Raw genomic sequence first — 20,686 nt, forward strand, 5'->3', positions numbered from 1 at the left:
TTACATACAGTGCCATCAAACTTGAGCTAGGTGGACACCGTGGCGTAGATACAGTGCTTTACGGGTTGTCTAAGGGGCTTATAATTGGCGAAGGGTGCCCGAAATACAGAACCGTAATCGACCAGACAACAAAAACATGCCGACATCGACCATTTGAGAACATAATGCTCCAAAAAAGGGTAACGCGTCTAACCAGAAGTTGAACACCTGGTTTGGAGTAATAAGGTCCCTTAGGGGCTAGAACCCCCCGGCGAAGATGGACAAGGCGACGGTCTCAGCTGGGAGCAAGGCTCCGTCATCAGCGCCTTCGAGATTCACCTCGTTCTTCCAACGGCCATTTCCACTCTACTTCTCGGCAGCCCTGCTTCGCCTAGTTTTTCTCCTCTACGGGTTGTGGCAGGATGCAAACTCGGCAGTCAAGTACACCGACATCGACTACCTCGTTTTCACCGATGCCGCCCGCTTCGTGTCTCGCGGCCAGAGCCCCTATGAGCGGGAAACATACCGCTACACGCCCGTGCTGGCCTGGCTCCTGCTCCCCACGGCCCGCACGACTGGACATGCGCTATGGGATGTCGCCCTGTTCAGCCTGGGCAAGGTCCTCTTTGCCGTCGCCGATCTGGTGGCCGGGTGGCTGCTGGAGCGTGTCCTGGTCCGGGCCCAGTCCATGGACGCCGCCACAGCCCGCAAGTCTGCAGCCATCTGGCTGCTGAACCCCATGGTGGCTACCATCAGCACGCGGGGCAGTTCCGAGGGTCTACTGGGCGTGCTGGTCATGGCCCTGCTGTGGGCCGTCATGGCAAGGCGCATCACCCTGGCCAGTGTGCTGCTGGGATTCGGGGTGCATTTCAAGATCTACCCCTTTATCTACGCCCCAGCAATTGTGTGGTGGATGGACCGCGAGAGGATGGGCGCCGGGGAGACCAGGCCCTCGACTGCAAAGAGCCCATGGCTCAACAATCTGATAGCCTTCTTCAACCCATTTCGGATCCAGCTAGCCGCCATCAGCCTAGCAACCTTTTTCGGCCTCAACTCAGTCATGTTCATCCTGTAAGACACTACATCGACCCTGAACAGACTTCCCAGCATGACTGATAGATGCTACTTAGCTACGGCCCTCCTTTTCTAACACACACCTACCTGCACCACGTGAGCCGCATCGACCACAGGCACAACTTCAGCCCCTACAATACACAGCTCTATCTAGCCTCAGCATTTCCTAGCACCAGCAAACTCCGTGTTGAGTCAGTCGCCTTCCTCCCCCAGCTGGCCCTCTCGTGCGTGCTGGTGCCCCTGGTCCTGGCAAAAAAGGACCTGCCCGCCTCCATGCTCGCCCAGACCTTTGCCTTTGTCACCTTCAACAAGGTCTGCACCAGCCAGGTAAATCCTCCCTTGCCCTACGACACACTCACATGGAACATGTGAAAGACTAACTTTGTGGCAGTATTTCCTCTGGTACATGGTTTTGCTGCCTTTGTATCTCCCCCGGTCCTCCTTCCTCCAGGACAAGCGATGGGGTATGACCGCCCTCGTCTTGTGGGTTGCTACGCAGGGTACGTGGCTACAGCAGGGGTATGAGTTGGAGTTTCTAGGGAGAAGCACCTTCCTGCCAGGCCTGTGGCTAGCCTCGCTGGGGTTTTTCCTGGTCAACTGCTGGATTCTGGGCGTCATCATCGACGATGTGCAAGGCCAGTCTGTTTGAGATCTCAGTGGAATTTAGAGTTTAGATTGCGTACGTACATATATTTGTGCAGTTGCTTTCTCAACCAAGATTTGAAATCGACCCAACATTATCTCGTCATGCACTACACTCCCTGCATACCTACACAGACTTCCTCAATCCTGAACAGGGTAGAAGCTCTACACGCCTCCCGGTAGACAGACAGACAGATCAGCTACTTCAAAGACACAACCTCGCACACACGGTCCCCGCTATGTCGCAATGCGCCCTCCCGCAAAAATGATAGACGCCCCCCTCCCATCCGTTTTCCTCTTAGAAAGTTCAAAATGACCAGCAGATGCAAGGGATATCCGGTCGAACCTGCGCTGCGCAGGTGGGTACTAGTCAGTAAAGGACTGAAACCCCAGCAACGCCCCCAATCTATTTAATAATCCCCATGTCTGCCACCCGTGGAAAGAGAATTGAGTGTTGAGATGGGAAAGTGTTTTGATGGATTTGCTGAATTTGTAGCCAGAGATGCCGGGCCATGAACAGTATCATGGAATCTGATGGGAACTGGTTGTCCCAGTAGCGGGTCCACGCTTTCATCCCCATTCACGAAATCGAGATACCCCCGCTCAGCAGTGCGTAGTTGGATAGCTTGAGCGACAGGGCTCGGGACTTGGGGAACTCGGGGCTGATGGTCATGCGGCCGTCCTTATTGTAGCCGATCTCGCCAAACGACTCGGCGAGCTCCTCGAAGCGGACGTCTGGCCGGGCACGGTTCAGCTCGGCAATGATGGCGTCGCTCCAAACCCCCGAGCACCACCCGTCGCGCAGGAGAAAGTATGGATTGAGCGGAGGAACGGGCGAGTCTGCAGAGTCTTTGCGTCAGCCCCTAATCTGATTTTGGTTTTGAGAAAAGGGGATGGGACCTACCGAGGTCCACGTAGCGGATCCTCAGGTACTCGACCGACTTGAGCCTTCCCAATGCCCGGATGCCGGCAATGACAAGTTCCTCAAACGCATTGATGAAATTCATATCCGTGATGCCGGATCCTGATTCGTTCCAGTGCGTCACCTTGCGGCAGCAATTTTTCACCGTCAGGTCGATGGCCCTCAAACGCGTCTGCCGAGGGTCCTTGAGCGCAAGCATGAGATCAATAAAGAACTGCTTGCAGACTCTTCCAGTATACGAGATTCGTTCCAATGACGGTGAGGCAGCCCCAATCGCCAGCCGTGAGCAAAAGTGCAGCTTGCTCGACACCTTCAAAAAGTATGGCGGGAACGACAGCTCGCGGCGGTAATCCCCTTCAATGCACAAGTCCAGAGTCGTCAAGCGCATAGGTTTCACAAGTATGTCGGCCATCGTGAGATAGCTTTTTGACTTGGGCTTACTGTAGGACCCGTGCCACTCTTGTAAGTTGGGCAGCGCCGACATGATGGTTTCAAAGTCGTCCACTCCTCGGATAAGATTCCATTGCCCCTTGCAAATGAGTGTGCGGACAGACTCAACCTTTGGCATGATGCGTGGTCGTCGGCTCGAGTCGCGAATCCAATGCCTTACTTTTGGCGCCTTTTTACGTTCTCCCCCTTCCAGAGTCATGACGCACACCTCAGGGAAGGATTCCGCTACCAAGTAAAACGTCTCTTCGAGGGAACAGTTATCCATGGGCAACATATAGGATGCAGTGGTCAGTCCGTCGGAGGTAACCACTGGGACGGTGCAGGCGCTGGAGAGCGACATGACACCGTATTTGGGGCGGAAGACTGGGAACCAAACCTCGATATGCTTGACGTAGGACCGTAGATGGGGGTGCTCGGCGAAGTAGAAAAAAGACTCTCGTAATGAATCCACCGTGGCCCTCAGTTTGATGTGCCGATACAACCGCTCCTGCACCAGTACCCTCCATGCTCGGCTCACCAAAGACAAGCCTGACAGTTCTTTCCTTCTCGGATGCCGAAGGGCGGTCCCCCAGCGGGTGATGGAACTCTTGGATGTGGTAGATACACGGAAACCGAACAGATGGTCAAGAATGCACTCATGGATCTCGGCGGGGAGATCGCTGAGGCTCGTACCGACATCGCTCGTGCCAGGGGATTGTATTGTTGGCGGTACGGCGGGTTCTGGATCATCCGATTCCACGAAGCGGTCGGCCGGACAGCTGATGCACCGTAATTCTTTGCTGCGTGGCTCTGGTTGTGGGAAGGGTGTGCTACTCGGCCGCGTTGGGGGGATGAAGTCCTGTATCCGCGTCTGCTCCAACGGCGGACTTGATGGGCCCGGCGACACGGGGTTTGAAGCCGCTGCCATGATTGAGGCAAGCTCAACCATCGCATTGCCCTCATCTTGTTCGTGGATCGACTGGGTACGTTCAGCCCTGGAGAGCCGGGTGTCGATGGTGAGGCCTTCGGCACGGTCGGGTCGGTCACGGTCACGGCCCTCGTCGACGGACGTCGTCCCGTCTGTTAGTTCCATTTTGCTCCAACCGCGATGTCAAAGTTTCAATCGTCTGGGGGTTCTTGAGAGACCATAGCAGGACAAATAAGTGCTGCGTGGTGTTTCGGGCCGTGTGCGGTAGTCGAGACGGGACCTGAGGCGCAGTCGCGAAGGATGTGCAAGAAGCGCAAGTGGTTTCGAGTTGACGAAGTCTCGCGCAGATGGGCAAGCTCCCTTAAGAAAAACCACGGGGGCCTCTAGTCCTCCGATAGGTGCCCTCCTTGTAATGCAGCAGCACGCTCTGTTGGCCTTCCGACACTGGCGTAAACTCTTTCTTTGTGGTGCAAAGGCGTGCCACCGTGCTTGTGGTCGGAGAGCGTCGCGTGGGTGGATGCGCGGGGTTAGGCGATGCACTGTCGGGATTGGATTGGCAGAGGCAGGTCGTTTGAACCCAATTCGGCGCCTAAAGGGAAGAGTTGGGATTCGAAGTCTATGGAATGAGTGGGAGGCTGATGAACCAGTGGCTTACCTTGCTCAGCTGTGCGTTGTGCTTGCAGGATGTTTCCGAAAAGACTGCTCGCTTGATTCGACGAAATTGGGCTCAGTAGAAATCATGCGTGGTGCAAGAACCACTGCAGCAGGGGAAAGAACCGAGGCAGCGCGCTAAGAAACAAAAAATACGGATTAATTAGGCACAGCAACCGAAATCATCCTAATCCTAGGGCATAGCTTGAAAGCTTGAAAGACATTCCAAGAGACAGCATCATCAAAGAGACCGGGCCATCAAGGTAATACAGCTGCAAATTAGCAAGGCAATGGCCAATGGAAACTGTACATACGTACGAAGTACCTTACTCATATGACCACTCACGAAGGGGTCAAGAGAATCATTTCTCACTCAACTTCTGTCTACCATCATCACAATCCACCGGTGCTATTACACCGATCATTACTTCAGTCTCACGGCCGCTAGAGTAGTAAGGTTAGACGTACACCCAAGCAGTAACTAGAAGGTACTGACCGGGCTGGCCGCCATCGAAGCTACCGGAGAAGACGGATCTTGAATGTCATCAATACGAGCATCAGAGTCATTTTAGCTAGCTTCGATATAAACCCCGATCCAAGCTACGAAGTACTACCTAGAACAGATCACTCACAAGGAGGTTCTTTGGCTGCGTCACAGAGGATGACAAGAGGAAAAGATAAGGTAGTTTCTACAGCAATCAATTCGGGCCCGGTGGATGATCCGCACAAGTTACACCGTCTCCACAATGCCGGCTCCGGTGGTGTGGCCGGGGCCGGGCCATGGGTGGCATCCCCCCAGAGGTTTGCGTTGGACAAGCCGGAGACGGTGGCTTTGGCTTCGGCATCACCGTGTCGATCCCCGTAAGCAGACGGCCGAAACGGTGTGGGTGCTCCCGGCCAGTCGACCCTCCTCGTTGCAACGTATCGGGCAAGCAGTTTTGAAAGGGTCGGATTGTCACCTGACCCCCTGAGGCCCATCTAGGAGGAGGAGAGGACTGAAGCGAACGAGATCTGCGATCAACGCCCAAGCCTCTCCCAGGATCCAGAAGTTCATGCGTTTCCGCAGCCCCTCGCCACCTTCTTTTCTGAAAATCAGCAAATGACCGAGAGGAGGCATGCCAGGCATGAAAGTCCAGCTCAAAATGGAACGTTTCCTCTTCAGGTTTACAACTGGCGTAGCAGATGATCTCCGTTTCTTCCATTCTGGGACGGATCTTCCCCCTGTTTCTTTGGTTGCCCAACCTATCCCGCTCGGTGCTTTGCGATGCTTTGTGATGTTGATTAATTGCCTGCCACACTCCATCTAGACTGCGATGCTCTTGCACGTGTAGATGCGAACCTGGAGAGCCTCATTGGGCCAATGCGCCTGGAGCTTGTTATTGGGATGATCCGAGCCTCAACGTCGCTTAGCTATGCTGCGTCGCTGATTGCGTGCAGTGTCTCGGGACATGGATCCGTATATGTGCATACAGCACCTACCTACAGTGGTAAGGTTGAGCTAACTCTTCATTTCCGACAGGGTGGTAGCATTCGGGAGTCAGGACCATCGAAACTTGGCTCGCTCGGCGCGTAGCGGAGAAACTGAAAAACCTGGTGTTTCAGAGTCCTGTCTCCAGACTTTGCGGCTCCAGTTAACGTACCATTCTCGAGCGTACGGTAAGGTAAGGTACTTCCTAAGCGCGTCAAAAGTCAGCCTGTAAGCGGGGCAACCTTTCCATCCATGTTCCGACTCTTGACGGTCGCTTGAGGCGACCTTGCTTCGTACGTACCATCGACTGGGCGGTGTAATTAACGCTCGCGCCCTGTGTGTGCGCCTGCACCAATCTGCTTGGCGTTCCTGGGATGACAGATCATGATGTTTTCCAGGTTGTTTCCTTTTTGTCTTGAGGCAGGGCAATCCTCGAAGAGCTTTCCGACTGCTATGTATTAGCACTTCAAATCCGAGCAGCTGTTCATCGGCATCGACTGCAAGCCAGATTTAGGGTTGGCGCCACCGCCGCAAATGCTCTGCCCTGCTCTAGAAGTGTATTGATTGAGGTAGGTACTCTTCGTAAGTTCGTACTGTTCAAAGGGACTTTTCGGTCTTGAATTGGTACGAAAGCATGCAGTTACCGTAATTACTGTTAGTACATATTGTTATCTGATGCAAATCGCCCGCTGGCAACAACTGCTGAAAGGCACCAACGTGTTTGTCGTCTGGACCCGAAACTCGGTCAATGGAATGCAACGGCGGCAAACCGGCTTACTGGCAATTTGAACAACAGGCCAACGGCGACCACGTTGGTGATGGATATAGTGAGTCCGGGCATGATTGCCGCGGGCGTAGTGGCAATCGATTGGGCCAGGTCTCTCGAGGGCCTGATTGAAGGGGAAAGCGACCAGTTCACCATGTCCAATAACAGCTCCCGCCCTCGGCCCCGCAAAACCGATCACTGTCCCGAGGGCGCCGCAGCCACACAGAAGCATAGCCTGGCTTTGGTGTTCCTGTGGTGTTCCTGGTAAGAAAAGGGATTCTGGGCTCGGACATTGTGTTCTGTCAAGTCGCTTCTTCGCATTAGTATACAAAGTACCGCAGTGGCTGGGACTTGAGCATACCCTTGACAAGTTAACAAGTCTCTCTTTGCCGCTTCCGGCACCGGCAGATCAGAGGCGATCGTTTATGCTCCGGAGTATTGTTGCCCTTGTTTGCGCCTCAAACGGTACATCGTACACGCCGTCCACCGCCACAGACCATAGCTGTGGCCGCGCCCCGGTTGAGTGGCGGACCGCGCGGGCCTGGAGAAGGAAGAGAAGTCAAGATGCGAGAGCCAATCTTGCGCCCAACTTGGGCTACTCTGGAAGCCCTGTGTAACTCGTACGCGACCTTGGTTTGAGATTGAACAATGGGGGGCGTTCTCGCCTGCGGGCTCTTCGAAACGTGCAGGCGTGCCCCGACTGGATGTGGAGGCAGGTGCAAAGTGACCCCCTGTCGGCTCAGGATCTCCCGTTTGACTTGGCGTCCAGGGGCAGCAACTCGTCATCCCGTCCCTGAGCCAATGTACCCAAGTACCCTGGCTAGACCACGGTGCCTTGCTGCTGGAATCCATGTTATCCCCGCGAAAAAGGGGCGCCTCAAGACGGCCGCCAGCCCCGACCAACTTCATGCACACTCTCTTCAGTTAAATAGCAGCCGGTCTGCATTCGTCGTGTTTGAGCATCATTCTTGTCTTCACTTTATCCGCTCACCATTTGCTTGTTTTCTTTTCCTGCAGCCCAGTCCCTGCCGCGGCCGTTCGCCCCTTCCTTTGGCTCTGGGATTCTTGTTATTCTTCGTGTCTAAAGGCACCGGTAGCCTTGCATCTTTGAACCACTTTTACAAACATACTTTGCCTACCTTATATATCCATCTTGGTCCTTCTCTGACGCCGTTAACGGTCCGTTCGTCACACTCCCTCACCAGTCTTCAACCACAGGTCTGTACTCTCGCTCTAAACCATGGCGGGTCGGCTTCTCAGTTCGCTCGCCTTCGCTCTTTCTGCCCTGGGTGTCTCGGGCCTGCCCCAGTCGGCCAAGTCAGACGGCTTCTATCTCGGCGTGCCCATCTCAAATCCCGACGCCCAGAATCTTATCCCGCACAAGTACATTGTCGTCTACAACAACACGTTCAACGACGATGATATCGTAGCCCACCAAGAAAGCATCATCAAGACAATATCCACCCGCAACATCAACAAGCGCAGCCCATTAACAGGGCAGCTCCTGTCGACCGCCGTCAAGAGCTTCAAGGTTGGCGCGTGGCGGGCCATGTCCCTGGAGGCCGACGACCTCATGATCAACGAGATTTTCTCGTCCAACGAGGTCGAGTACATCGAGCAGGACGCCTATGTCAACCTTAATGCCAGGGCAATGCAGGCGCAAGCCCCCAGCGGTCTGGTCCGTCTCAGCCACGCGAGGGCTGGCTCCGGGGCCTACATCTTTGACGACAGCGCGGGTGAGGGTATCACGGCGTTTGTGGTGGACACGGGCATTCGCGTCTCGCACAGCGAGTTTGAGGGTCGTGCGACGTTTGGCGGGAACTTTGTCGACGATGTTGTACGTTTTCCGCTGTCTCCCAGTGCTAGGACGAATTCTGGACAGTGTTTGCTCACAACGAGTCATCTAGGACGACGACCTGAACGGCCACGGGAGCCACGTTGCCGGAACTATTGGCGGCAAGACTTTCGGCGTGGCCAAGAAGGTCAACCTGGTCGCTGTCAAGGTCCTGGATGCCGATGGCGGCGGCACCAACTCCGGCGTCATTGCCGGCATGCAGTTTGGTAAGAACCCCTCCCTCGATAGGCGGATCCATATCTTGTACTAATACCACATGAAATAGTCGCCGACACGGCCGAGCAGAACGGCCTTAGCGGCAAGGCCGTCATGAACATGTCCCTGGGCGGCAGCCGCTCGCGCGCAGTCAACTCAGCCATCAACCGGGTCGAGGCTGCGGGCGTCGTGCCCGTGGTCGCCGCTGGCAACGAGAACCAGGACACGGCCAACACTTCCCCCGGATCGGCCGAGCGCGCCATAACTGTCGGCGCCATCGACCAGACCAACGACCAGCGGGCGTCCTTCTCCAACTTTGGCGAGCTCGTCGACGTCTTCGCCCCCGGCGTCCGGGTCCTCAGCGTCGGCATCCGCAACGACAACGACACTGACACCCTGAGCGGCACCAGCATGGCTTCCCCCCACGTCGCCGGCCTGGCCGCCTACCTCATGGCCCTCGAGGGCATTAGCGGCGTGCAAGACGTCGCCAACCGCATCAAGGAACTCGCCTCGCTGACGGGCGCCGAGGTGCGCAACAACGTCGCCGGCACCACCAGCCTGATTGCCAACAACGGCAACCGGACCTAAAAGGTCTCGTACATATTTTTACCATGTTTCTTCAGTTTCTGGCAGCAGCAGGGCTCCTGTACATATTTACACACACACTACATGACATGGCTCGCAACCGTCATTGCTAGTCCGAATACCCTATCCAGGTTCTGGGCTTGGGCATTTTGATCTGTACATACATACACGGACACAGACGAAAGCCATTGTTCTGTCTTTTATTTCCACCATCAAACCGCAAAACATGGCTTTTCGTTTCGTTTCCGAACAAAGGTGCATACAAGGACGGGTTCAGGTCAAGATTAGGGGAGGGGTGGGCTTATTTGATTTTGGCTTTGGTTCAAGCACCAATGGGTGCGGGCAGGCAAAGAGATGATACAGTGGCAGGCAACCAGCAAAACGCAAAACGCCCAAACCGAGTAATGACAGCGATATCTGCAACCACCAAGTTTCAGTGTAAAATGTTGAACTGATGCCTCAAACAATTGCGTAGCACATACGCGTCTGTCATTGCAAACAAGGCCGTCCATGTCTGAAGCGGAACAAAATGCCCAAGTTCTCTCTCTCCCCGCCACTCAAGGCAGGTTTAGCCTGAGTAATAGAGTCCCAGTGTTGCTGTTTCAGCAAGGGCTTTTGGTTTCAGGCAAGGGCATGGTAAGAGGAACTACCTTACGACAGACAGTCACACTACTACGCCCACGCTATGTCCGAAGATGCGAGGCAGTAATTGTAAGGCCATCAAAACACTGTTATGTATAAGGAAAAGGCGAGTTTGGGGTTTACGCCGAAGAGTAAAGTTCAAACAATGTCCGCAATCCACCTCCAGCAAGGCTTTTCGTCAAGAAAGGACAAGCCCCAGCCAAAGGCGTGCCCGGATACCAGGCTACTTGCAACAAGAATTTTGTTATCAGCACATCTTCGGCACAACCACAGTCACTGAAACCCCACCAAGGGAGGGAAAGACTGGATTGCAATTTGACATCCGTGCTGTTTGCATCAAGCCAAAGCCGTAACCAATATGACGACGACACTCAATAAAGGCGGCCAAGCGTCTGCTTATATTAGTTCAAGAGGTAGTTAGTATTAGGTAGGCGTCTGGCCGGCCTCGACCCAATCCTGCCCACCGCGGGGCGCCAACTTCAGACGACCCGTTCGCGACGCCGCCTGTCGCTCGACGTGGTATACATTACAGTTGTGCCAAGGGTATTCATTACGTGTAGTAGGCGAAGAAAACAAAAGCCCCGAGGATAACATCAGGTTTTCACAGCTCTTCGTGCGCCACAGGTGTCACTGTCGGCCTTGTGCTGCCACCAAGCGCCTGGTCGAGGCCATGGAAGAATTTGTCGAAGCGAGCGCCCATAAGCCAAGCCATTCCCATCTGTGCCGGGTTAGTAGAGAGATCTCCACCAAGGGTTCGGGGAAACTGCTTATCCCGACACGGGTGGACCGTACCATGAGCAATCCAATTAGGATAAAAGTTGATAGCGCTGAGAGCACCAGCAAGACTGACTCCGTGGTATCCATACCGGGTTCTTCATTAGGACGCATCCCCGCCGCGATTTTCTTGGGATCTTGACTTGGGAAGATGGACTCGATGAATTGCTCGATCTGTTTTACACCTGTCAGCATTCCGTGTTCTGGCTCTGATGAAGGAACAGACGACACATACTTTCCCGCATTGCGCGCTGATGGCCAGGTAATTTGGATCCCGCGGGTCGTTCTTGTGGTGTATCCTCCGCGCATATCTCCGGAAGACGTCGCAGACTACCCGCAGGTTCTGCGTGGATTCTGTCATGAGCTTGCAGGCATCGCCTTTGGAGATCTTGAGGTTCCGCTCGAAGAGGGCTGGGTTACGGAACACCAGTTCCAAGGTCGCGATTGCCATGCTCTGGGGGATGGCGACGAAGTTAAAGACGCTCTGGTCGCGGATGCCGGCCATGTAAAAGAGGCATTCCTCGGCATGCTTGAGAGCGTTCAACACCATATGAGAGCTGCACTGCAGCGCCTTCTCGCGGTTTTCGGGCGCGAACAGGTCGTCCCACTTGTCGACGTACTTGCTCCAGATCTCCCTGGGCCAGAACCGACGCTTGTCAAGCCAATCTTCGTGCACGTCGCGGATGATGTTGGTCTTTTGCAAGAACTGGCCCATGCTCTCCGTCAGGTCCATGCGAACCAGCAATTGCGGATTGGCGAGCTTGCTCTCGACGAAGAGGCGTGTCAAGCCTTCGCCCACGAGGCCCGCCACGTAGTGGCAGTACAGCTCGTAATCGTCAATCGTGTTGACACCGTTGATATTGTGTTCGGCATTCAGAACATAGTCGGCCATGCCGTTGCCCATCTTCACTGTGATCTCCTTGATGATGGCATAGTACGGTTTCTTGACCTTCTTCAGCTCGTAAATGACGTTGTCAAAGTGCACAAGAAGGTCTCGGTCCTTTTCGTTGGGCCCGTTCTTGTCGAATGTCCACCCGTCCTGCTCCATGTGCTCATGGAAATTTCGCAGCAGCGGCTCCTTCTCCTTGATGTCGATCGTCATGTCGTCTTCGATGGTGTCTAGCCCGCGTAGGACCAGATAGAAACAGGTTATCGGCATCAGGAGCTCGGGGTTGAGCTCCTGTATGACAGCCGCGAATGACCGCGAGGTCAACTCGAGGTAGTGAAAGCATGCTTTCTCGGTTGGCGTTTCCTTGGCCGGGTCGCGTCTGTGGACCGGCTCGTGCCATACCTTCCTGTACAGCACACATCATTAGGCCATGGTAAATAGTACTAGCAAATGGGAGACACTTACCATTGAATGATGGACCGGAGCTCATTCGGGTGGAAGAGATAATAGATTGCATTCTTAGCAAGCCCCATTGTGTTGGCTATTGATGGTCGTCAGGTTTCCAGGGTCGTTGCGGGCAAAGCTATGTAGTCGTCAATCGTCACAATGTAGTTGTGCAAGCACTCTGCAACTGTTTGCTGCAATGTGACCTTGGTTTCTGTGTAGGTAGTTGATGGGCTCCGGGCTGGGATGCTCTAGTTCCAGATCCGCGCCTGTTGACTGAACTTTGATGGGCTGCGATGCGGAAGGGGTCGACGCGCACAGGAGGCCGTCCCGGTTCCACAGGAGATTCGTGGGCACCATGTTGGCGGAAAATTTTAGGTCGATGCTGCGCTACGTGAGCCGTCCCTGGCCCAGGGACAGAACCTGGAGTTAGGCTATTCTCCAGGGGACGAATGGGGTGCATGTGACTCCACCCTACTCAAAATTGTGCGACTTCATTGGTCAATTGCTGTGCTGGCGGCTTGGCCTAGAGCTTCCCCCAGTTGTGTAACGCACATATCCGTACATTCTTACCCGTATCTAACAGACGGGACCAGAAATGTCAAGGCCTGCCCGGGTACAGTAAGTCATCTTCAGCTCATCTCTCTCTATTTGGCGGCATTGCCGGTCGAAGCTGCAAAACCAGCTCAAGTATTTGATGATGTCAAGCAGCGCCTTTCATACATGCCCATAAGGATAACCTAACACCCGATGATCACATGGATATGAGGGGCGGGCTGTCTCTGTGCTACAAACCCCGCCATCGTTCAAATCGTCAATGGAAGTGCGAGCTTTACGCATCTTATAGCACCAAATGCTCCGACTCCCCATTCTGGAATCACGGAGCTGAGCAGCGCCGTGGCATTTGGACTACCCTGGGCAACGACGCCAGTTCTCTGAGAGTGGCCTGCACGAGTTCCCATTCCCGTTAACTTCTGCTATTGGGCCTTTGTTCCGCCTACGATGCAACGCTGTGGGAGGAGGCACTCACGTCTCGAACGGCCAATGCAGCACTCGGCCTAGTCGACTTGAATGACTTATGATTTTAGCTCCCGGTCGTTGAAGGCGCTGTCGGCATGGACCTTCCATTCTCGCTAGGATTCCTTACCTGCTACTTCTTCCAACTCACGTCCATTCAACCTTCTCTCACTCAAGACCCACCAGACTCGGAGACCACTGTTGCGCAGCTGAAGTGACGGGGCGTGGTTCAAGCTCCTTTGGCAACCCCGCCGGCGACTACCCAAGCGATGGCTACAAGGATCACAAACGGAGCCGGAAGGAAGTGCTTCCTGATCTGGGGTGGCGATGGTTGGATCGCTGGACATCTCAAAGTGTTGCTGGAGAGCCAGGGCAAGGAGGTACATACGACGACCGCCCGGATGGAAAACCGCGACGCTGTTTTCGCGGAGCTTGACCGGGTCCAACCGACTCATGTGCTGAACGCGGCCGGCTGCACAGGGCGCCCCAACGTTGACTGGTGCGAGGACAACAAAGAGGCCACAATAAGATCCAACGTTATCGGCACGCTGAACTTGGCCGACTGCTGCTTCGTCAGGGGCATCCACTGTACCGTGTTTGCCACTGGCTGCATTTACCAGTACGACTCGGCCCATCCCTGGGGCGGGCCGGGCTTCTTCGAGACCGACGCGGCCAACTTTGCTGGCAGCTTCTATTCCATGACCAAGGCCCATGTTGAGGAGGTATTTCTACACTATCTAACTCTTACCCTAGGACCGACTATGCTGACCGGATTCCGTGGCGATGGCAAGTAGATCTTGAAGCACTACAACAACTGCTTGATTTTGCGATTGCGCATGCCCGTGTCGGATGACCTACACCCGCGCAGCTTCGTGACCAAGATCACAAAGTACGAGCACGTGGTAGATATACCAAACAGCAACACAATTCTCACGGATTTGCTTCCGGCATCAATCCTGCTGGCCGAGCACGGCGAGGTGGGCGTATACAACTTCGTCAACCCCGGCTCTATATCGCATAATGAAGTGCTTTCACTGTTTCGAGACATCGTGCGGCCATCCTTCACGTGGAAGAACTTCAGCATCGAGGAGCAGTCCAAGGTGATCAAGGCTGGGCGCAGCAACTGCAAGCTGGATACCACCAAGCTGGTGACCAAGCTAAAGGAATATGGGTATGAGGTTCCAGAAATCCATGAGGCGTATAGGAGGTGTTTTGATCGGATGAAAGCAGCTGGGGTCCGATAATACAGGTTCGCACGCCTCGCCTCAGCAAAGGTCACGTATGAATAAATCATTTTTGTAATCTAAGCTTTCGGGAAGCCAACACTCCGACTCATACATGACGAACTTTGCCATTGAAACACGAACATGGCGAAAAGAGCGTTTGACGAACATGTTTCCGGTCATCTGCGACACAAAATAATGGAAATCTCGTCAGCTGAAGATGCTGGAACTGATGTTTGACTGTGTGAAGATGTGAACCCGGGTTCCAGACATTCAACCATGCTGCCAGGAGTCGTTGGCTGTACGGGGGTAGAGTGCGTATCGTTACCTGTACAGTACGTACGCACTGTACGTACGTAATTCAGTTCGGGGCTTAGGCTGACGCAGTTGGTTGCATCCACTTCGACGGGATAGCGCGGGAGTGGATTTGTGTCTTAAACTTCTGAATACCTGATACAGTATCTGGACTTGACGGCCCAACTTCGTCGAGAAGCGCAGCCTAAGCCTTTGCCAGTTTTGGGTGGTTTTCTCTTTCGTTCATCCGAACATAGTCACTGATAATCAGTTTCAACATCTGCAACTGCCTGAGACCCACGACGTCGGCAGAGCCATCCGCGGCAATATAACGAAGCGCATCGCATCGCATCCGCTTGGCTCATCCAGTTGTCGCCATGGTGGTCGACACCGCGTACTACGACATCCTTGGTGTCAAACCGACGGCCACCGAGCTTGAGATCAAAAAGGCTTACCGGAAACTTGCCATCATCCATCATCCTGGTAAGCAGCGAGCAGCCCTCTTTTCGCCCGCTTCTCTCATGTTGCTGACCGCGCCTCCTCCATAAAAGACAAGAACCCCAACGATCCCTCGGCGCACACCAAGTTTCAGGAAATTGGCGAGGCCTACCAAGTATTGTCCAACGAAGACCTGCGGAAGGCCTACGACAAGTATGGAAAGGAATCGGCTCGCCCATCCGAGGGCTTCATCGACCCGGCCGAATTTTTTACGAGCATCTTTGGCGGGGAGGCCTTTATCGACTGGATCGGCGAGATTAGTTTGATGAAGGATCTAACGGCCACTATGGACATCGCCATGGCCGGCGTTGAGGAAGAGGAGGAGGGAGTAGCAGGTATTGCGGACAAGCCAGGGTCGCACTCGCACCACGACGGCGAGTTTCCTGGCACCGATGAGGCGATCAAGGAGAGCCTAAAGACCGCGGGGAGTAGCAGTTCTGCGCGGGCGTCAAGCGAAAAGAAGCCGGTTCCAGCAGTAGTAGTCGAGGACGAAAGGAAGGCATCGTCAGAAAATCCCGGCACCGCTTCAGCTCCCTACACAAAATCCCCGTCTCCTGGCCCTGGCTCCGGCGCGTCGACCCCCCGGAACGGGCGCACCACCCAGATTCCCATCCGGCCGGCGCTGATGGACAGGCCGTCGGACGAGGCGGCGCATGAGGAGGCAACGGTGGCCGGGTCGGAAGGGAAGCGGAAGGATAAGAAGTCCAAGTCGGGACTGACCAAGGAGCAGCGGGAGCAGCTGGCGGCGTACGAGAAGGAGCGGGCGCGGGTGCGGCAGGAGCGCGTCGACACGCTCGCCCGAAAGCTGCTCGACCGCATCTCCGTGTGGACCGAGACGGACAAGGGCAAGGACGTGACGGCGGCGTTCCAGGAAAAGACACGGCTCGAGGTGGAGGATCTCAAGATGGAGTCGTTTGGCATCGACATTTTGCACGCCATCGGCGCCACGTACGTGTCCAAGGGCACGACGCTGCTGCGCAGCCAAAAGTTCTTTGGCATGGGCGGTTTCCTGAGCAAGATGCGCGACAAGGGCACGCTGGTCAAGGACACGTGGAATACCATCAGCAGCGCCATCGACGCGCAGCAGACCATGGAGGAGATGGCCCGCCTCGACCAGCAGGGCGGCGAGGACTGGACCGAGGAGAAGAAGGCCGAGTACGAGCGCCGCGTGACGGGCAAGATCCTCACGGCCGCCTGGAGAGGCAGCAAGTTCGAGATCCAGAGCGTGCTGCGCGACGTGTGCGATGCCGTCCTCAACGACAAGAAGGTGCCGCTGGCCAAGCGGCTCGAGAGGGCCCAGGCGCTCATCCTCATCGGCGAAATTTGCTCAAACGTAAGCCATGAATTCCTTTCTCATACAGAAACCAAAACTAACCTGCATAATAGGCCAAGCGAAGCCCTGAGGAAGAGGGTGACTACATGGCGTTTGAGCAGCTTGTCGCCGAGGCAGCCATGAAGAAGGAAAAGGAAAAAGAGAAGGAGAAGGAGTCCAAGAAGAAGGGCAAGGACAAGAAGGAGAAGAACGGTGACGCGAGCAAGTACGGCGACAAATCCTGGTCCTCGGCGGCTACGGCCACGGCCAACGATGCGCCCAATGTGCCCAAGGGCTCGTCATAGGATACCCAGGTTCTGCTATCATCTTACATACTGCTGTAGGGTTGAACCTGTCCAGATTCAATGTGTGCCTGAGAAGCATTCTCCTGGCTTGGCGGTACGAGAAAGAAGGGGTGTAGGGATGGCTTGTCTGATAGAGGAGACTGTGCCTTTGATATTGTTGGGAACGGAGGGAACCGCACGCATGGATACACGCACAAGATGATGGACTGGGTCTTTTTGGCTCTGCTTGGCCTTCGCTGCCTTATACCTCCTCTCATTTCCTCACGCTAGGCGCCTGGTTGTCATTTTGGAACCCTTGCGCGCAGCGACAGACCGGCACACTTGGCATTTGTTCTTTTTGAGGCATTCGGTTATAGAATATAGCCCTTTATAATCTCTTGCATGCGGAATAGACTGGTCAAAGTAGGACGAATCATAATCGATGACTGAGGTTGGTTGTAGAAGCATCGAGTTTGATGATAGAATGTCAGGCAGAGAGCCCGCAGGCTTTCCCTCTGAGGGAATCGTCCTGTGTTGAACGATGGTCTGTCTAGGTCTCCTTCTTATCTTGACCATCATTAGGTAGGTAGAATCGTAATGTACTACTGACACAGGTATGCAGTTGCGGGGGTATCAGAGCTTGCTGGTATTGTAATAGAAAGAAAGCTGATATGCAAGAGTAACCCAAGGGGAAAACACCAGGAATGAAAGGCTTCTATGCTGTCCCCTCCCTGTCTGCTGTTTGCAGTCCTTTCTCTCTGCTTGTTTGGGGTATCTAAATACTGAAAACAATGTCCTGACAAAGGAAAACATCAAAATGGGCCGGTGATGGCTCTGGTTTATAACCCGAGAATGAAGGAAGGAGCAAGCCCGATGCCTTTTTTGGGCAGCAGAGATAAGATGCGTAAAGATCTTTTTCGGGCGAGCACTTTGCGATCTCTCTCGCACAAGAATATACCACGCAGTACACCGACCGAATCCAACCCGGGCCTATCCCAATGCGACTAGAACGACTAGAACGACCAAAGAAAATATGCCGTAAAATATTTGATGCCATGAGTGGTGAATTTGACGCACAGCCGCGCGCCTGTGTGTCGTTTTCTCCTGCTTACCCGCCATCGGCAGGTAGTTCGATTCCGCTGTCCCTATCCTGGGGATCTTTGCCCCATGGTCGAACGTCTGGCTCGGCCAAGAGCTCCATCCCAAGAAGCTGAGGGTCTGGCTGGGCAAGCGCATCCTGTTCGTAGTCGCCCTCCTCATCGCCAGCCGCGTCGGGATCGGCATCGGCGTCGTCGGCGAGCGCGGCAGCCTCTGCCTCCCGGCGCTCAATCTCCTCGGGAGGTAGAACCCTACCACCGAGCTCTACATCGCTCACGCGGACCTGGTAGGCGAGGGCGCGTTTGCCTTCCTTGATCAACTCCTCGGTCCACCCCAGACACCGTTTGAGGCTCTGGTTAATCTTTTGGCTGTCGATAAGCAGCTGCTGGTGTTTGAGCAGATCCAGCTGAAGCCGCCGCTCATCTCTCCGCCGATGCCGCGAGTCGCGCATCGCGATCGAGCCTGGATTTGATTCATCCCCTGAGACCTCGGAGCCGGACACGTCATCGTCCTCCTCTTCTTCCAGTTCTTCCAGCTCGGCGTCTTCGGCCTCGATCTCGCTCTGCTCCTCACTCAGGTCGTCCAACCCCATACCTGCCCTTGCCAAAGCACCCCCGTCGACGGTGGAGTCGGATGGGACCCGGTTGCCTACAGAAAAGGAGCCAATGCTCAGCCGGCCCGACCGGGACAGGCGCTTATAGCGCCGCAACTCAGCAGTCTGCTTTCTCAGCTGCCTCTCCAGTGTGCGGTTGATGGCCTCGAGGCTGGCGTTCGTAATTTCCAGGTCCTGGACCTTGCGCTCCCGTCGCGCACTGACAACCAGGTCGGTCAGTTGGCTCTCCTGCGGCGTCTTGTTGGAGCTATTCAACGACTCAGATTTGGTCTCGTCAGTCTCGGTAAAGTCCTCGGCGGCCTGAAGTAGAGATGCAAATCCGGAGCTAGCAGCAGGTTCGCTCGACGCGGGGTAGGAAGACACAGATGGAGATGTGCTTCCGGACGACGGGGCAGAGCTGTGGGAGGACAGGCGCTTCGCGACAATGAGCGGAGCGTCCGCAATTCCAGGACTCTTGGGCTGCGCATGCGACTTGCTGGGCCGGCGGTGTATCTCGGCGCTCAGTCTCGCCTGGCATGGTTGAGTGCCGCTCTGGTTATTCGTCACCGAGACCGGCGATCTAGGTGATGCGATAATAGGGGCGCTGGGGCTCTTGGGCCCTCCGGAAGCTAGATGCTTGATGGGTGACGGAGCCCTCTGCGGGTTTCCCTGCCTGCCTGCTGGCACCCGGGACACTGCTGAAGTGACTGATCCCGACGCTCGCTTCGAGGATGGACCTATCTTTGCCGGTGGTTGTAACTCAGGGATCCCATTGGCATAGACGAACTTGCTCATTATGTTGTCCTGGTTAGAAGAGGTAGAAGATGGAGATGGCAAGGACGGCGCCGAGGACCCAGGAGTAGGTACATCCTGCCGTTCCGGCAGGGTATTCCCATTTGCATAAAAGAATGTTGCCGGTCTCTGCTGCTGTGTCGCAACCTGTCTCGTTTGCGCAACCGGCTGTGATTGTTTCTGTGCTTCGGAAGCGTAGAAGAACTTGGACTCTCGGTCCGCCCTTCCCCCACTCCCGGCGTCAGAGGCGGGACTGAAGGTCACCATAGGCCTTTTGACTGTGTCGTCTGGGCCAAATGGCGTGGTCTCTCCGTGATCGTGGCGATCCGGATTGGGCGTGCCGGTCGGGGTGCTGTTAGCACTGTCGACGCGGTTTTGTCTGGAGCCGGAACGAGGGGTGATGTTGCTGCTGAGAAAGGCGGGCACCGACGAGGCCAACTCGTCCTTGTCGCGGGAGGCAGTGCCATTGACGGTCAGTGACGATTCGTGGTTGGGGCGTCGGGCGAGCGGTGTTGTTGCGAGGACGGCATGGTAGCCTGTTTGCGGGCGGGCCGCGATCTTGGGTGTCAGGGGCGGTTTGTTTACGGCTTTTGCAAGGGTGGGCTGCCGTTGGCCGGTGGCGGATGCCCGCTCATACGACGGCATTCCGATTGCCGTCGACGGGTATGATTTCGTTTCGGGTCCTAGTTTCACAGCCCAAATCGCCGGCGAGGCATTTTGGTCGCGCAATTGGAGCGGCTGCCGGGACCGTGTCGTGGTGATTGCGGCGGCAGCAGGAGCAGTAGTTGGGACAGTTGATGGGGGCAAAACAGATTCCGTTGTTGTGATGGTTGCCGCTCTTGCACCCGAAATGGTCCTGCTTGTAGTTAAAATTCCCGCAGACGGCTTTTTCTCGAGTGAAGTCGACTGTAGCAGTGAGCCATTCGATATTCGCGAAGATTGCGTGGCAACGCGGAGCTTTTTCTCAAAGCTGCGTTCTTGGAAGCAGTCACCGGAGGTGAAAGTATGTGGCATTGTGACGGGCAAATCAATCAGACGGGAGGCGCGAATCGGGATGGAAGCTGATTTCCCGTTTTGGCCCGCTGTGAGTGGCCTGCAATAACAACAGTGGATTTTTGCATCCACATAACCTGCCGAGCTGCCCAGAAGACCGCACTCGGGTTCCTCGACTCCTTTAAAACCTTGAGAGACTTTGAGAGAGCTGGAGCAGGCGGATGTAGGGTTGGTTCAGTCACTCAGTGATGACTAGATGCCAATGATCCAAACTCCACTAACTCCCAACTCCGATATCATCGTTCCCCTGAGAGCCATTCATCCCGATTATTTTGTTTAC

General features: G+C 55.1%; 10 protein-coding genes across 10 annotated transcripts; 6 read left to right on the forward strand and 4 right to left on the reverse strand.

Moving 5' to 3' along the window:
* Window positions 1-123: 123 nt before the first annotated feature.
* N656DRAFT_784361 (glycosyltransferase family 50 protein) lies at window positions 124-1,846 on the forward strand. The gene is made up of 3 exons (XM_064816155.1): window positions 124-1,050; window positions 1,110-1,380; window positions 1,445-1,846. The coding sequence occupies exons 1-3, from the start codon at window positions 257-259 to the stop codon at window positions 1,700-1,702; spliced, it is 1,323 nt and encodes a 440-aa protein (XP_064665900.1). The 5' UTR covers window positions 124-256; the 3' UTR covers window positions 1,703-1,846.
* Window positions 1,847-2,275: 429 nt separating this feature from the next.
* On the reverse strand, window positions 2,276-4,139 carry N656DRAFT_718216 (uncharacterized protein; the record flags this gene model as incomplete). Its single annotated transcript, XM_064812259.1, has 2 exons — window positions 2,276-2,535; window positions 2,600-4,139. 2 exons carry the CDS (start codon window positions 4,137-4,139, stop codon window positions 2,276-2,278), a joined length of 1,800 nt encoding a protein of 599 aa, XP_064665901.1.
* A 124-nt stretch (window positions 4,140-4,263) lies between these two features.
* Window positions 4,264-5,016, forward strand: N656DRAFT_437010 (uncharacterized protein). The gene has a single exon (XM_064809652.1). The coding sequence runs from the start codon at window positions 4,387-4,389 to the stop codon at window positions 4,765-4,767; it is 381 nt and encodes a 126-aa protein (XP_064665902.1). The 5' UTR covers window positions 4,264-4,386; the 3' UTR covers window positions 4,768-5,016.
* N656DRAFT_437128 (uncharacterized protein) lies at window positions 4,658-5,535 on the forward strand. The gene is made up of 2 exons (XM_064809654.1): window positions 4,658-5,077; window positions 5,142-5,535. The coding sequence occupies exons 1-2, from the start codon at window positions 4,923-4,925 to the stop codon at window positions 5,488-5,490; spliced, it is 504 nt and encodes a 167-aa protein (XP_064665903.1). The 5' UTR covers window positions 4,658-4,922; the 3' UTR covers window positions 5,491-5,535.
* A 1,588-nt stretch (window positions 5,536-7,123) lies between these two features.
* Window positions 7,124-7,933, reverse strand: N656DRAFT_437071 (uncharacterized protein). Its single transcript, XM_064809653.1, has 2 exons — window positions 7,221-7,933; window positions 7,124-7,169 (listed from the first exon to the last, which is right to left on the reverse strand). The coding sequence occupies exon 1, from the start codon at window positions 7,766-7,768 to the stop codon at window positions 7,283-7,285; it is 486 nt and encodes a 161-aa protein (XP_064665904.1). The 5' UTR covers window positions 7,769-7,933; the 3' UTR covers window positions 7,124-7,169; window positions 7,221-7,282.
* Window positions 7,934-8,099: 166 nt separating this feature from the next.
* N656DRAFT_718304 (subtilisin-like protein) lies at window positions 8,100-9,497 on the forward strand (the record flags this gene model as incomplete). The annotated part of the gene is made up of 3 exons (XM_064812267.1): window positions 8,100-8,693; window positions 8,767-8,920; window positions 8,980-9,497. 3 exons carry the CDS (start codon window positions 8,100-8,102, stop codon window positions 9,495-9,497), a joined length of 1,266 nt encoding a protein of 421 aa, XP_064665905.1.
* A 936-nt stretch (window positions 9,498-10,433) lies between these two features.
* On the reverse strand, window positions 10,434-12,621 carry N656DRAFT_784365 (farnesyl-diphosphate farnesyl transferase). The gene is made up of 4 exons (XM_064816156.1): window positions 12,265-12,621; window positions 11,146-12,205; window positions 10,929-11,084; window positions 10,434-10,854 (listed from the first exon to the last, which is right to left on the reverse strand). The coding sequence occupies exons 1-4, from the start codon at window positions 12,330-12,332 to the stop codon at window positions 10,738-10,740; spliced, it is 1,401 nt and encodes a 466-aa protein (XP_064665906.1). The 5' UTR covers window positions 12,333-12,621; the 3' UTR covers window positions 10,434-10,737.
* Window positions 12,622-13,529: 908 nt separating this feature from the next.
* N656DRAFT_718236 (epimerase/hydratase) lies at window positions 13,530-14,504 on the forward strand (the record flags this gene model as incomplete). Its single annotated transcript, XM_064812260.1, has 2 exons — window positions 13,530-13,982; window positions 14,055-14,504. 2 exons carry the CDS (start codon window positions 13,530-13,532, stop codon window positions 14,502-14,504), a joined length of 903 nt encoding a protein of 300 aa, XP_064665907.1.
* Window positions 14,505-14,897: 393 nt separating this feature from the next.
* N656DRAFT_832449 (DnaJ-domain-containing protein) lies at window positions 14,898-17,322 on the forward strand. The gene is made up of 3 exons (XM_064818662.1): window positions 14,898-15,260; window positions 15,329-16,608; window positions 16,662-17,322. Exons 1-3 carry the CDS (start codon window positions 15,155-15,157, stop codon window positions 16,890-16,892), a joined length of 1,617 nt encoding a protein of 538 aa, XP_064665908.1. The 5' UTR covers window positions 14,898-15,154; the 3' UTR covers window positions 16,893-17,322.
* Window positions 17,323-17,979: 657 nt separating this feature from the next.
* N656DRAFT_718243 (uncharacterized protein) lies at window positions 17,980-19,998 on the reverse strand (the record flags this gene model as incomplete). Its single annotated transcript, XM_064812261.1, has 1 exon — window positions 17,980-19,998. One exon carries the CDS (start codon window positions 19,996-19,998, stop codon window positions 17,980-17,982), a length of 2,019 nt encoding a protein of 672 aa, XP_064665909.1.
* Window positions 19,999-20,686: the final 688 nt, after the last annotated feature.

Source organism: Canariomyces notabilis, assembly GCF_033297395.1.
Source record: "Canariomyces notabilis strain CBS 508.74 unplaced genomic scaffold N656scaffold_33, whole genome shotgun sequence".
NCBI lineage: Eukaryota > Fungi > Ascomycota > Sordariomycetes > Sordariales > Chaetomiaceae > Canariomyces > Canariomyces notabilis.